At 40.6% G+C, this 16,802-nt stretch overlaps 1 protein-coding gene across 3 annotated transcripts in view; it reads right to left on the bottom strand.

The window, feature by feature from the left end:
- The window catches only part of LOC109960571 (inactive dipeptidyl peptidase 10-like), a 58,261-nt gene that overhangs the window by 23,600 nt on the left and 17,859 nt on the right, over positions 1–16,802 (bottom strand). For 2 of the 3 annotated variants that reach the window (XM_020600767.1, XM_020600769.1), the window contains exons 2-3: positions 7,665–7,779; positions 7,169–7,264 (exon numbers count right to left, since the gene is read on the bottom strand). In XM_020600767.1, the coding sequence (XP_020456423.1) occupies positions 7,169–7,264; positions 7,665–7,779 (211 nt within the window). Of the gene's footprint in view, positions 1–7,168; positions 7,265–7,664; positions 7,780–11,928; positions 12,086–16,802 lie in introns of those variants that run through there. The other variant, XM_020600768.1, reaches the window with a different exon arrangement.

Below are 16,802 nucleotides of genomic sequence, written 5' to 3'. Positions count from 1 at the left end.
CACAGACACAGTATGTTAAAATGCTCTCTATTGAGCAGTGATAGAAGGACACCAGCAGTTTCTCATTCAGATTATTTTTCTTCAAAAGACTGAGAAAATACAATCTCTGCTGGGCCTTCTTCACCAAAGCAGTGGTATTTGCGCCCCAAGTCAGGTGCTGCTCAAAGGTAACACCCAAGAACCTAAAAACGGCCACCCTCTCCACCTGATCTCCGTCGATGAACAGTGGCTTAATGTCCGTTTTATTCCTCCTAAAGTCCACTACCAGTCCCTTGGTCTTGGCGGTGTTGAGGATCAAGTTGTTTTCCCAACACCAGCCACAAAGCTGCTCTACCTCATCCCTGTAGGCGGACTCATCGTTCCTTGAGATAAGCCCCACCACAGTAGTGTCATCAGCGAACTTAATGATGGTATTGCTGGGGTGGGTAGGGGTACAGTCTTGTGTATAGAGGGTATAGAGCAGGGGACTCAGCACACAGCCCTGTGGGGAGCCGGTACTGAGGGTGAGGACAGTCGACATATAAGAACCTACTCTAACCCTCTGCGGGCGGGCAGTCAAAAAATCCAAAATCCAAAGGCATATGGAGCTGGAAAGTCCAAGAGCCTGTAGTTTGGACACTAGTCTGTGAGGAAGGATGGTGTTAAAAGCGGAACTAAAATCCACAAACAACAGCCTCACATAGCTCCCCGGCTGTTCCAAATGAGACAGAGCAGTATGGAGAGTGGTGTTAATAGCGTCCTCTGTAGATCTATTTCCCCGGTGTGCAAACTGGTGGCTATCCAGTGTAGATGGAAGACATGAGGTGATATGACTGCGTACCAGTTTCTCAAAACACTTCATGATAACCGGGGTGAGTGCGACTGGTCTATAATCCTTAGGGCTGGTGCTTGTAGATTTTTTGGGCAGAGGGACAATGGTTGAAGACTTGAGGCAAGGTGGGACAATAGACTGGTGTAAGGACCGATTTGAAGATCTTGGTGAAGACCCCACCAATTGATCTGCGCAGTCCTTCAGCACCCGACCAGCGATGCCATCAGGTCCAGCAGCCTTCCTCGGATTCACAGACCTCAGCGTGCGCCTCACCTCATACTCCTCCACCCTGTGGGAGGGGCCGCTGTGGGCTGGTAGCTGTGATACGGCTGGCCTTGGTGGCCGCACCTCCAAAAGGGGCAAGTTTTTCAGTGGAAGGGCCCCGGTCGACAGCAGCAAGATGTCATCTATGATTATTTAAATGCTGAACCCCCTGCCACACCTTCCGCGTATTGTTTGTACTAATATTATCCTCAATCCTCTGCTTGTAATGCAGTTTGGCCCACCGAATACCTCTCCTCAGATTAGCTCTGGCAAAGCTGTATGAATTCATATCGCCAGACCTAAAGGCTATATTCCTCTCCCGTAACAATCGTCGAACCTCTCTAGTCATCCAGGGTTTTTGGTTGGAACAAACCCGGATACATGGTTTATTTACTTGTTTCACCTAATATAATTATAAATAATGCATTATTCATGTTGTTTTATTCATAGGGGTCACTAGCTATTGTTTGTACAAACCTTATTAGCAGTCATGTATGACGGGCCGAGCACCGTGAAGTACTCATCCATAACACACTCTGATTGCACACACACACAAGCACGGCTGCTCTCTTTGAGTGTTATACAAGTACGTGGATGATTTCTACATCTTTGGCTTAATCTGATACAAACAAGTTCTACATTAAGAACAAAAAAAATTTGACTTGATTTTCCAAATATGGAAGTTTATAAATCAGTGTTAAATAATTTTGTTTGCGTGCTGTTTTTGTCTGTCCAGTAGTTATTGCTTCTAAGTACTACTGTACAGTCTTATGCAAAAGTTTAGGCACCCCTTGATAAATAACAGATTTTGGTGATTTTTTATTTGAACAGATGTTAACACAGTTTCTCTTGGAAATGGAAAAAATGCACAATATTTTCAGCAAACAGTGATGCATAGTTACTTCTTATGCCATAAATTGAACAAAAATAAAAAATAAAAACATTATTATGGCATGGTGCAAAAGTTTGGGCACCCTAAGAGTTCCAGAGTCTCAAAGTCTCTCACAAGGTATCAGACCTTAATCAGCTCGTTAGATCTGATGCACAGCAACAGCTGTCATTGGTAAATGCCAATTTCAAAGCTGTACAAATACTTTGACTCTTCAAACCTTGTGCACACACTTGTGGACACCCAGCAACCATGGGTTCCTCTAAGCAGCTGTGTAAGACCCTGAAAATGAAAGTTATTGACGCCCACAATGCAGGAGAAGGCTACAAGAAGATAGCAAAGCGTTGTCAGCTTGCAGTTTCCACAGTAAGAAATGTAATTAAGAGATGGCAGATCAGGGGAACTGTGGAGGTCAAGATGAGATCTGGTATTTGTACAGCTTTGAAATTGGCATTTACCAATGACAGCTGTTGCTGTGCATCAGATCTAACGAGCTGATTAAGGTCTGATACCTTGTGAGAGACTTTGAGACTCTGGAACTCTTAGGGTGCCCAAACTTTTGCACCATGCCATAATAATGTTTTTATTTTTTATTTTTGTTCAATTTATGGCATAAGAAGTAACTATGCATCACTGTTTGCTGAAAATATTGTGCATTTTTTCCATTTCCAAGAGAAACTGTGTTAACATCTGTTCAAATAAAAAATCACCAAAATCTGTTATTTATCAAGGGGTGCCTAAACTTTTGCATAAGACTGTATGTTTTGCTGTCTTTTAAAGGATAAACATTAAAATCAGCAAACTGCTGTCTCAACAGAACAGTAGTTCCTAAACTGAGGATCCAGACCCCAAAGATCTGGAGAAGTCACAAATGACTATATTGAAATGAGTGAAGTTTTACAAACTAAACAAACGTGACAGCGTGTTCGGACATTAACACCAAAAAGATGCCGGTAGGCAGATTTGGTTACCATATGAGAGAGCTTAACCCTTTCCCTCTGTCTATAGTCACTTAGCCAGCAGCTAACTGTAGGTTCATATTTACTGTATAAAACAAATCAAATGAACAACAGATTCATATTCCTTTAAATGAAAATATGTTATTTACAGATCAGATGTTCAAGCACATGTTGTGTCCTGTGCATGGTTCTACTGTGTCATACTTTCTGCTACCAGTGCTCAGGATCTATTCTATCTATTTTGAAGACATTCGTCCTTCATCTGCTGCATTCTACTCTGAATGAGTATGCTCTCTGTGGCCACAAAAAGATCTGGGCACTGATGTGTTTGATTGTTTTGCTCTGGTGTCCTGATGGGTTGAGATGAAATATTACCCTAATGATATTCAGCTCTTCTTTAGCAGCCTCCTCTCACATCTTTATGTGTGTGTGTGTGTATTATTTAGATTTTTGAAGCGTTTGGACAGGATTTTGACATCCTGAGGCTATGGGAGGCTCGTGGTGATTTCCCCTGCTTCTTGCATTGTTTCACCTGATTTATCAACCGCCTGGTGCTTCTTGAAGTGCTGCTATAAGAGAGCTGATGTAAGTATCCCTCCTGTTATTAAATTAGGGTGAGCAGCTACTGAAGCTTGACTTGGATGTTAAAGTGGAGAAGAGGAAATGAGTTGGGGACTGTGGTAACTGAAGTAATTACCACTGCAGATGTGTCTGAATTACACCCACAGCACCTGCAGTCTACCTGGGATCTCAGCTCTCATCACACCCGGTCCACATTACATTTACAACACACAGCATGATGGTAATTTCCCAGCTTCATCATAAATTTCAACCCAACAGCTCATGTGATGACTGACCCACAGCATAACAGACTTCTTACTCTTCTAGGTGACATAACACAGCATCTAAGAGGTAACTGTGTTTCTAGGTGTATAACTAGCACTATGCAGCCAGTCAACTAGCCACTTCTACTTATGAGGTCTTTTAAACAATCTCGTCCTGCACTCCCACATGTCACATATCCTGTACTAGTAGCTAAAAGTTAGCAAGAACAGTACACGTGTAAATAAGACAGCTTTGGAGATGACAAATAGCAACTAGCTAGTGAACATAGCAGAGCATTCGACAAATAAATAGCCAAAACATTCCCTCGTGGGTTTGTGAAGACCAAAGCAGAGCTCAATTCAGCAGATGGTGAACAAACACAGTTCCAGCTGAACACTGCCACTCACTGCTGGATGGGTGCTGTAAACAAACAACTGTTAGCTAACAAGGTCCTTATATCAATCCAGATATTGATAGCATGTCAGTGTTGTGTTCACAGCTCGTTTGCAAAGACCCAACAGACAAAAAAATCAATTATTGCAGTGTTTGATGCCATTATTAAAATATGTACAATAGAGAGTTTTTACAACAACCATCTGAACCAAAACACTAAAGCTGAAAGTCAACACTATGAAAGCAAATATGCTATAAAGCTCCATAAAACTGAGGGGAACTGTAGAACTGGATGACAATTCTTTGTGTGCTCATCAGTGTACAGTAAGTGACCCCATCACATCATGTAATCACTGTTAATATAAAAATACCGATTACAGCAACACTGAGATGAATCAGCCACATCAGTCGTGATGTCCAAATGATATTTATATCAATGTGTGTCCCAACCTTGAGAGAGTGAAATGAGGTCCTTGCAATAACACATACACACTTCAGTGTGTGTGTGTGTGTGTTACATGTGATGGCAAGCAGAGCCCATAATGAGAAGCCACAGGCCACAGGACAAATCATTAGTATTATCTCCCTGTGGAAGGGGAGGACGCAGCAGGCGTTAGATCTCTGTTTCATATCCACAGCAGCAAGGCCATCTCTCACTGTCTCTCTCCAACTCTGTCCTTGTCTCTCTCTTCCTTCTTCTTTTACCTTCTCTCACTCCCCACAAGTCTCCACAATGATGCATTTATTCATCTACTCTCCTGAATTTACCATTAAAGCACAAATTTCACTGTTGTCTTGTGATTTTTCTTTTTTCTATTCAGCTCTTCCAGCTGCTTTTTACTTTCTCTCTCTTTGCTCCACAAATGCAAACTATATCCGTCACGCTCTCAAGAAGCCAGTTAAACAACATGAACATTTCAGATTCTCCGCGTCTGGAACGTTGCTCTCTGCACGCCATGTGGCACAATAAAGACCTCAGCCCGAGATCCAGGCTGTGCTGTGACACCTCTAGCAGAGTGCATCTTCTATAACAAGAGAAGAAAATGTGATGAGGAGGTGTTGGCGATGTGACCTGAAGAAAAACTGGGCAAGAGAAAGGTCAGCATTGGGAAGTGATGGAGACAACACTCGCTGTGAGAAAAATATGGTAGGACAGCTGTGAAATCACTGCATTATAGTGCACTTTTGGGTCAAAGAGGCTCTCATTCTTTATCTCTCTCACTTACTGTATGCACACATACTGAGAGCAAATTAAGTGGTCCTGCTCAGGGGCACTTTGACACAAATCCTACTGCTCAACGCCAACCCTTCTCTCTAACATCTGACCCCTCAACAGTCTCATACTATTCAACTTGTTTGGGGTGCTGAGGAGGATAAAGAGAAGAAGAAAAAGAGAAATGTAGGCAGGAAAGGATGGAGACTGAACAGCCCTACGGCCAGACAAGAATTTCAGTACTGGATAACTCAGAAAATATGATAAAGATATGTTTTTACATCCAGTACTAAAGTTTTACACTTGTGGCATCTGTGGTAATGTTAGAGAAGATTGTGGTTATTGTAAATTAACTTTAGTCTCTTTATTAAGCAAAAATCGTGATTGTGGTTAATTCACATTCCCTCCTTTGGCAGAAGCTGTCTAAAGCAACACTAACTGTAGGTCTGTGACAGGGAGTCAGTCCAGTCCAGCATAAATCTAAAGGAATTGTCCAGTCATTTCTAACAGTATTAAACTGGACTAGGACAGCTGTTTTTCCTGTTGCTGTTTAGGAAATACTGTGCAAGATGGTGTTGGGTATCACAGCAATTAAACCAAGAACAGTACAGCCAAAAAGCATATGGTGCCACATTTAAATGCAAATGTGTAACCGATACACTGTATGACTACAACTTGTGGCAAACAACTCAAAAAGTATTTTAGAAATGTAGCTGAAAAACAGACATTTTCTGTAGAGAACAAGATGTTTTGTTTTTGCTTTAGTAAAACAGTACAGTATATTGTTAAAGAAGTTGCTCACACTGTCAAACCCACACAATCCACACACTCCCTTTCTGCTTTTTGGAGCCTTACTGCATCTTGAAGCTCATTGTTTTGGTTTTCAGGCCCTCTGTTGTTTCGGTTCACTCTCACAGCCTTGCTTTTGGCCTCAACAGGCAGCTGCTTTCAGCGGAAAAGCTCTAAAAGCCCACTGCTCAGCACCAGCAACTAAACATATCCTTTAGCAGCTACAGAGCCAGCTATATCCCACAGTAGTTGGTAGAGACCAACAGCAGAGCTAAAAGAAAGTGAATACTAGACTTAACTTCATCAGGTGGAAATGAAATAAGGAAATGCTTGCTTCAAAGGTGACGATATGTCAGAATAGCGCTTACAGCCTGTTTCTGCTTCCCCCAAGTGGAAAGAAAGCTGTTGCTGCAACCATCGCCTGCTACCACACCACCCACCTGCCTACAAGCACATGTATTTCATTTTTAGAAGATAAAAATAATCAACTGCTGCATGTCTTATCTGCCTTCAGAATCTCACATAGCGCCTCAGTTTCTAACATAAACATCACCTCCCTACTTTCTTCTCAAAGTCACATCGTTTTGTTCTCCTGTTACATCACACGTTCCTCCACATCTGCAGGCATCAAACACAGCAGAGGAATTTCTGCAGGACCTCAATTCACAATCAAACTTAATACTCTGCATCAGAGCAAAGAACAAGCCAGAGATCCTGACTTTACTGGCTCTATACAGTAGTTATCAGTATTACCAAAAATAAAGACAGTTACTGGAGGTGTAGTAAGGATTTCTGTCTCATTTATGTAGTTGTTGGTGTATTAATCTGTGAAAATTAATGAAACATTATTTAGGCAGACTTGTAACATACAGCTGAAAGCAAAACATTCACATTCCCTAGAGGTTGTTTGAATGGATTTGAGGTATTTCCCAGATTGAGGGAAAGTAAGAACATAAAAGTATAAAAAGTGTAGCATTTTTCCTTGAACATAAAACCTCTCCAAGCAGTGACCATGCAGCACTAACCGCTGATCCACGTGGCCTCTGGATCATGAATGCTAAATTCTGGTTTGTAAAGATCTGCCACAGTCATCCTGGACTTGCTGCTGCCGGGGAGCTCCACTGGGAAAACACAAGAAACTCAAGTCATAAAAGAACAAACAAAAGACAATCAACAGCGAAGTGCACATCAAAACGGTGCCAGCAAAGACATGCTGAGATCTGAGCTTTGCTATTGAAAGAGGAATGTAAATCAAAAGGAAAAGCACTGGTAAAGAGATGCAGTGACATTTTCATCTGTTCACTTGTGCACACATGGCAATAATGCAAAAACAGTCACATACTAGAGTACAGAATAGTTTGTGTTTCGTTATATTTGGACCCCTTGGATGGACCCCTTCCCAAAAAGAAAGGTTTGAATAGTTCGGAAAGCTCCTTAAGTTCACTGTTAAGTGATATTCTGTATTTCCATCTATATCTATATAGTAGCTTCCCCTTGCTCTTAGCATATGCATTGACATACTGGGTGTGAGGACGACCACAGACATGGTGATGAGTGAGCAGACCACCACGATCACCAGCAGAGAGATGGCGATGCCCTTCCAGTTCCTCTGAGGGGGGCTGACGTCCACAAACTCCTGCAAACACACAAAAACAAACAATCAGCACTGTCGTCTGGGAAAAGTGGGAAAACTTTGTGGCTGGCTTTAAATAGCAAAAATAGCAAATAGCATATTAACCAATAAGAAAAAATAAAGGACAATTTGTACTGTGTTGCATATAATGGAATGAAAAATTAACTTGTCAAAATAATAGATTGGTTCTGCTGCTACTGTTCCTTGTTCCACCTACTGTACTGTGTGTATGTTTTATGGGACAGATGATATAAAACATACAATATATTGAGTGAGATGTGCATGTGTTTTATCAGTGATTCAAGCAGGCATGTTAGCATTCATCTTGAGCATCTAACTACCAGATGAATTGATTTGATGAATTTTGCAGGCTGGCTCTTCTCACGCCTGGACAATGAAAGGAAATGTTTGCAGCTTATCCAGTCTAGCCAGAGTGGTGATTATCTACCAAAACAATCAACAGAGTAAAGCTTTTTGTATTTAAAAAAAACCTTTGAGCTTGACTTGGAAAATGTAATTTGATTTTTCAATTCCAGGCTTTCAGATGCTGCTCTTATCTATAGCAAAGGTAAAAAATTCTGCAGCTCTTGAGCAGAAAAAAGCGTGACTGTTTCTATGATGACACCTCTGACCCAGCTGTTAGGAAGCTACCAGGTTACATCATTTCTCAAGACTCTTTTCACTCTCACTCCAGACTTGGATGATGAAAGTTACCTGTAGCCAAAACTTTAAAAAGGGAGAGAAAAGAGAGGGGAAATGATGCAAGAAGGGTTCTTGGTTCAAGCTGGCATTTGGCCAGAGAATGGGCATGGACGTGTGCTTGCAAATTTCCAGCAGTGACACTACAGTGAAGTGTGTTTAATTCACCTTTCTTCAGAGCCTGAGAGAGAGACAGAAAGAAAAATCAAGGGCAATAGTGTGAAGCATCTTTCAGACGTCAGAAGTGTCAGACTGAACTTTTCCAGCTGCGCTACTTGTTTCCTGCGTGAAACCTACATGTAGAAACTGTTCCCATGTAACACCAGAGAGGTGAGCAAACACATACAGCTTTCAAGGTACATGACTTGTTACTGAAAACGCAGAATGATCTCGATTACAAGCAGTTCTTTGGTCTCTGACTGGGACCAGACAACTAAAACATAAAAACCCACTGAAGCAGGTTTTAAATTGTCAGCTATCCCACTTCAACCTTACTTTTATATAAAATCAGATCTTAGAGTGGCTGACTCAGGCTTCTTGCTGTTTTGTTCACACTGAAGCTTCATGTGACCTGACATGAGCAATTAGCATAATAATAGTAATAATAACAGTAACTGTAACATATATTTTAAGTCTTTGAAAACATCCCAAAGCCTTTTGGTTTCAAAGATACTGACTATTGAAGAGCATTAATATTACATGCTGTATAAAGTACATTCCTTAACAAACAACAAACTAACAATTATTTTCATCTCAAACTAGCAATTATTTTGATGACTGACTGATTGATTATTTGTTTTGTCTATAAAATGTTTGAAAATGGATAAATCTGAGATCCCCAGAGATCAAGGTGATGTCTTCTTCTGTTCTGTTCAGGTCAAAAACCCACAGATGTTCAATTTACAATGACATAACATAAAGAAAAACAGCAAATCTAAACATTTTGGAGCAGAAACCAGAGAATTCTTGTTAAAAATAAATCAAATGCTTATGTGATTTTCAGAATAATTGATAATCAACTCCAGCAAACTACTGTATACAGTATACTAATAATGATGAAACCATTCTGACAATATGTGAAGACAGGAAGCACAGATGTGTTCAGAATAATCTTCATGGTATATACTGTTGGTGAAGTGGAAAATGTTTAATTAATGAAGCAGGAAAAACTGATTCACACACACGCAGCACTGGGTAGTATTCTTTGCACACCACTGGGCCATCGACTTCTCTCTAAGTATTAGTTCAACATCCTGGAGCTAATTCTCTGCATGGTCCATGTAACTGAGTGCGTGTAAAGCCAGCTTCAGCTGACACACTTTACTGCAAGTGTCTATTGATCAGACTCACTTCAGAGGAAAGGAAAGCGAGCAAGGATTTCAAGTATGTCCAAGTTTACAACTGTGTTTTTGTGTGTGTTTGACAGCAAGAGAATGAGACATTTTGGCTGAAGGGATAAAAGCACAGAAATAAAAGACCTGGATGCTGAATTTCCAGGAAAAGCCCAGACTGACATCTACAAGCAAGCTTGTCTCTTAAACATATCTTTTGGGAACCTATACATAGTACATGCCCATCAGAAAAACGCAAGTTATGTTTTGTTTTGTTTTTTATAGCTGAAGTTTCAATTGTCATTGTCATGTTAAGGAATAAATTCAACACTTCTCACAGTAAAATAAGTAAGTAACTTCTCACCTGTAAAATGTTGCTTTATTTTGACGTTTCATCCATTAAAACATACAAATATGGCATTATGTAGTAGGCTAAATGAACTTCCCCAAAATAATTTCTTCAGCGATGCTGCATCTGCAGATGAACGAACAGGTGGTTTTGTTTACATGAGAGGAAGGATAATAGGCCTGGACCATCGCTACCAAGATTTGGGCATTGTCAACCGGAAGTTGGTACCTTTTTCCGGAACTTTGGTTAGGTGTTAAGGTCAACGTTACCCCTAACATAACTATAACCTAATAGTAAACCTACAGTGGTGAACAACTTCTGAAATAATGAGCTACACATCACAACCTCCTGACTTTGTATGTGCATATATATATATATATATATATACAGCTAGATTCACACCTGGGATAAAGTCTAAAGCACAAGAAGAGGCTGTCGGATTTGATGGATTCATAGAACTGTAGCCTATTTGTATGACCTGGAGTATTCACAAAATACAACAGAAGTGCTGAGAGGGAGAGACCGAGGGACACTGCCGACAGTACCCCTACCCCGCGACTGACAGGGATGCATCGAGCACCCCAAATAGAATGTAGGCGAAATGCTACAATGAATGGGACTTTCTGGAACCATTGCTACGGGAACCGTCCAGACCCTCCCAGAACCAGCTAGACAGAGAGCACTCCATTAAGAGGTAAGTTTGTACAAATTGAAAAGATAAAGAAAAACCGGTGGTTGCTTACAGTCTGTTCAGAGCATGCGCAGTGACGTCTTGAGACGGTGAAGGTGATGGCAGTCATTAGTCTGTGGAGCTGTTTCTAGATAAACTACAGTGCCCATCGTTTGGCCAATGAAGGAACATGAGGCTCGGTGATGTGTTTTCATTGTTTTTGAATAGCAATGAAACTCTGTGGCACAGACAATAAGCCAAGTCAGGTTGTGGAGTCACAGACCTTACGGATAATAGACGCAATTCATCTGGTTTTAGTCGCTTTATTGAAATGGTTAACAATAACAGAAATGTAGAAATCACCTCGGCCTTGAATGCTTTGAGCGTCCAGAAGGGACTGACTCGGTGATGGCTCTGAGTTTGTGTTACTGAACTCACACAATGAGCTCATAGAGCTTCAGGTTTCACTCCAACTCAAACACTGACAACTTTATGGACAGCACCAGGGACAGAAACTGCACTGGACACTGCCCAGTCTGACTTCCTGAGGGCAGAGATCACTTGGAGAAGCTGAGACTGGAATAATTCCCGAGATATGGCTATTTGCAATAAAACTCTTTCACTTTACTATAAAGATCGCCTATAACAACAGGAAAACCACACGTGTAACAAACAGTTATGATACAAAATGTATTCTGTCTTAAGAAGACGAGGTCATTTTTATAATTATTACATACAGTGTGCACATGTGTAGAACTAACCAAGCAAGAATAAATGTACAACTACAACCCGTAATCAATTCAAATTCAGTGGTTCCATGCACGACGAAGACGCACAGCAAAGCAGAGAATATATCTGCCCAATTATTTCTGTCGTGATTTCTGAGTTGCAATGAGTTGTAGCTTTGACCTTCCTGTACTTTATTGTATCCAATCTCCCCATAATATTCTTATCATAACCTATGACAGCACCAACGACATGCATATAGTAACCACAGTTTTCCCAGTGTCCTTCCAAAATATATCACAGGATGAGTCTAGCGTCTGTCTACACAGCAGTCACAGCTGAATGAACAAAAATAAATCTGACTATTTTCTGGCTACCTCATCCTGCTGCTCCTCCTTCGATTTCCACTTGCTCGAATCCTTGGACGCTGTCATTGTACCAGAGCCACGGTCTTGTTTCTCAGCCTGAATCCAGCGGATCTCCCGGTAATAACATCCAAACCTCTCTGCGCGTCAATTTAGCAGCAGGGGCGGTAAGCTGCTCGGTTTCAAGACAAGGACGACTTCCCCGACTGATTTTCAAAATAAAAGCAGTTTGACAAGATACATTCAGAGCCAAGTCCTGACTTAAATTCTTATGGTAAATATGGTTTTATTTTGGTATGTATTACTTATAGTTTTACCTCTGCACTGTTGCCATTATACATTTTTTAAGTTAATCATTTCTTCAATGCCCTTTATAATTATACTTCTTAATTTTACTTGCATTTACTTTTTATAATTCTCTCTCTCTCTCTCTCTCTCTCTCTCTATACACACACACATTAATATAATATATATATATATATATGGCTAAGCACTTTGTAACTGTATCAGGAAACGTTTTCAACTGTTCAACTGTTGCATATCCTAATCAAAAGCATACAGTATAGTGGAGGTAGCTAATATGGATATATTATTGAATATACTGTGTATTAGGCCTACAACTAATGGTTATTTTTAGGATTTTTGTTAATGGCATTGTATAGAGTGGTCCCTGGTGCTGAATAGTTTTACTCTTAAACCTAACATTAGCCAGTGTAACGCTGGCCGTGATGCTCAGTGTGTTTATTCTGTGAAACCTAACATTAGCCAGTGTAACGCTGGCCGTGATGCTCAGTGTGTTTATTCTGTGAAACCTAACATTAGCCAGTGTAACGCTGGCCGTGGTGCTCAGTGTGTTTAATCTTTAAACCTAACATTAGCCAGTGTAACGCTGGCCGTGATGCTCAGTGTGTTTATTCTGTGAAACCTAACATTAGCCAGTGTAACGCTGGCCTATGATGCTCAGTGTGTTTAATCTTTAAACCTAACATTAGCCAGTGTAACGCTGGCCGTGATGCTCAGTGTGTTTATTCTGTGAAACCTAACATTAGCCAGTGTAACGCTGGCTGTGATGCTCAGTGTGTTTATTCTGTGAAACCTAACATTAGCCAGTGTAACGCTGGCCGTGGTGCTCAGTGTGTTTAATCTTTAAACCTAACATTAGCCAGTGTAACGCTGGCCGTGATGCTCAGTGTGTTTATTCTGTGAAACCTAACATTAGCCAGTGTAACGCTGGCCTATGATGCTCAGTGTGTTTAATCTTTAAACCTAACATTAGCCAGTGTAACGCTGGCCTATGATGCTCAGTGTGTTTATTCTGTGAAACCTAACATTAGCCAGTGTAACGCTGGCTGTGATGCTCAGTGTGTTTGCTCTGTTAATTAAAGATGAGCGACTGCAGCTGTCCAAGGTGATAAAAACAAATCTGAGCATGACTTTGGTACCACACTACAGAGCCAGAACTGGAGTATTATATTTTTCTGTTTTTCTTTTTTTTTAAATAAAACAAAATCAGGTGTATAAACTAATGGAAAGTCACTGGGTGGACCTCCTGATGAAAATAGAGAACACCACAGCCCGAGGGAAATACTTGTAGCTGGTAAAGAGTCTCCCCCAAAATGTTCCTCTACTTGTGGCATACTGTTAAACTACTTTACAAAATGTTAAACATGCTCAGAGAAGGCCAGTGGGTGAAATTTCTATAAGATCCATAGACTTGTATAATTCATTGTCACATTTGACACATAAGTACCTGAATAATTAAAGCTGGAGCAAGAAGTTATAGCAATTTATAACTTGAAATTATTCATTTGTGTAGTCATTAATTTAACTGGTTTAATTAACCAGTGTTGCTGACAAATGCTGCTGCACTTGCAGCAGTTAAATAAAAAATCACTGTTGTGTTATATTCTTAACACAACTTTGAAGTGTGTCTTTATGACCAAAGTCTAATTTTACAGTAGCCACATTTATTGCACTTGTAACTCTGATTTGATAAAATAGTAACACATTGATTGTTTTCTTGCAGCAAAAGCAAAATGCACAATGCTAACTGTTCGAATTTATAGTTTTCTTGTGGATTAGTATTTTAATAGCAATGTAATATTTCCATGAAGTACAGTATATCTGTGAGTAACCCTTTTTTTTAACCCCAGATGATGTGACTCTACTTTTCATACAGTATCAATTCAGGGGCTAAGAGCTTGTCAGTCATATCCATGCATCCATTATCTATGCCGCTTAGTCCCATTCGGGGTCGCAGGGGGGGCTGGAGCCAATCCCAGCCGACATCGGGCGAAAGGCGGGATACACCCTGGCCAAGGTGCCAGTCAATCTGACACGCAGACAAACAACCACACACACACACTCATTCCTATGGGCAATTTAGAGACACCAATTAACCTAAGCTGCACGTCTTTGGACTGCAGGAGGAAGCCGCAAGCGAACAAGAGAACATCCAAACTTCGCACAGAAAGGTCACAAACCTGGAACTTTCTTGCTGTGAGGCAACGACACTAACCACTGCGCCACTGTGATATCTTGTAGTAAAATATCTCTCAGAAATGAGTGATGGGGCTATAGCTCTGCATGTCACTGAAGAATGAACTGGACTGAGACATCTTTTGAAATTCCTTCAAATGGGAATGAAGTGAGACAACCCAGCAGATCAGTAACCAGCTGGCCTTTCCTGCTGTCAAGTGACTGAATGCAAACTGATAGGTATCACAGAGAAAGCCCTGAAGACGCAAACCCTCCCAATGGACACACACACTGTAACCACTATCCCATCTAAAAATAATGAAGATAACAGGAGGGGGGGGAATGAAAAAGAAAATGAAGATGGAGAGTAGATGGTAAAAGACAAACCAGCCTGAGGATATTTGTCACCTCGTGTGTGTTGTGTGTATGTCTTTACTTCTGAGGACCAATAAGTACAGATAAATGACAAAAGCTGTTTCTCATCAATACCAAGTTGTTCTTAGTGATTGCCTGTATCCTATGATGAACTAGTTCTATCCTGAAGAGAGTGGTCTCTTCCAGGATGACAGTGCCTCCATCCACAGGGTACCAAGGGTCAATGAATGGTTTAATGAGAAAGTGATATGAATCCTATGCTGTGGCCTTCGCAGTCACCAGATCTCAACCCACTTAAACCCCTATGGGAGGTGTTGGAGCGACATGTTAGCCATTACCATCATCAAAACACTTAATGAGGGAGCTTCTGTTGGAAGAATGGTGTTCATCCCTGCAGTAGAGTTCAGAGACTTGTAGAATCAGTGCCAGGGTGCACTGAAGCTACTCTAGTGGCACGTGATGGCCCAACACCTTACTGAGACACTTTATGTTGGTTTTTCATTTCAAGTTGGGTATAGGTTTTCTTATTGATGGAATGTTTTTTAATCCAGACGGTTTGAAGAGTCAAATCCAGGACCTGCCTCCGTACAGTCGTTAAAAACACTTAAGTATACATACTGCACATATGGACGTTAATGTAGCCTGAAACCCCACAAACTATGGAATACACCTTAACCTTGGAAGTAATGTTTTGCTAGTAAGCTAATTAGGTGTTCATGCTACTGTAAGTGTTACTATCTATTTTAGAGCAAATAAATACTCTTTTTAATTCATTCTGTACACTTGTGTGTGTGTGTTTAGTTTTGAAAACCTCTTTTACTACAGCCTTAATCACACCACTTCAATATGTAAAGTCATCTACAGTTTCACAGGCCTACCAGTCACAGTTGTACAGTCACTGTAAGGGTTAAGGTACAGTATATCTTGGGATTAAGTATTTCTTTATGGTATTTTAGGTTTACACTTTACAGAAAGAGGCAAAGTCCTCATAAGAGTGGAAAGGCTTTGTTCTTCAGCCAGAAAGCCATGATACATGCTTGGTGTTTTATTCTCCCAGCTTGCAGCATGATGATTGATTAGCTTGTCACTTGAAATTTCAGTTGAATCTCCACTCTGATTCACCAGCTTACCCCTCTTTACTGGAAGTGTGTGACATTATTATATGTGTCAGTTGGCAGGATGTGCCAGAGACTTAGTAGACAAGCAGAGCGCAGGCAGTACATAAGCTCGGCCAGTGTTTCTTACAAATCCTACAGGTAACAAATAGAGGTAGATGAGGGGCACAGATTCACTTGTTCCTTAAAATTAGAATTAGGAGTAATTTTGATGATGATTAAAGGGCCACATCACCTACAGAAACTAATTCTGACTCACAATGGTGTCTATTCTCACAACATAAAATTAGGGCTTTAATGGCAAGAATCTGGTGATACAATGCGTATCGCAGTACAGGGGCTACAGCTCTATATATTGTGATACTGTAAACAAGGTGATATATTGCAAAAAATTTAATTTTAGAAAGACTCATATAATAAGAAACACACACATGATATGTATACATGTTCCTGTAAAGGTTCACTTTTTATGCAATCAGAACAGGGATCTGCATTTGCATTTGTCACAGTCTCCATAACAACATCATAGCCATGTCACTGAAGAATGAACTGGACTGAGACATCTTTTGAAATTCCTTCAAATGGGAATGAAGTGAGACAACCCAGCAGATCAGTAACCAGCTGGCCTTTCCTGCTGTCAAGTGACTGAATGCAAACTGATAGGTATCACAGAGAAAGCCCTGAAGACGCAAACCCTCCCAATGGACACACACACTGTAACCACTATCCCATCTAAAAATAATGAAGATAACAGGAGGGGGGGGAATGAAAAAGAAAATGAAGATGGAGAGTAGATGGTAAAAGACAAACCAGCCTGAGGATATTTGTCACCTCGTGTGTGTTGTGTGTATGTCTTTACTTCTGAGGACCAATAAGTACAGATAAATGACAAAAGCTGTTTCTCATCAATACCAAGTT

This window comes from Monopterus albus, unplaced genomic scaffold, assembly GCF_001952655.1.
Source record: "Monopterus albus unplaced genomic scaffold, M_albus_1.0 scaffold48.1, whole genome shotgun sequence".
NCBI lineage: Eukaryota > Metazoa > Chordata > Actinopteri > Synbranchiformes > Synbranchidae > Monopterus > Monopterus albus.
This window is presented reverse-complemented; position numbering and strand designations above follow the sequence as displayed.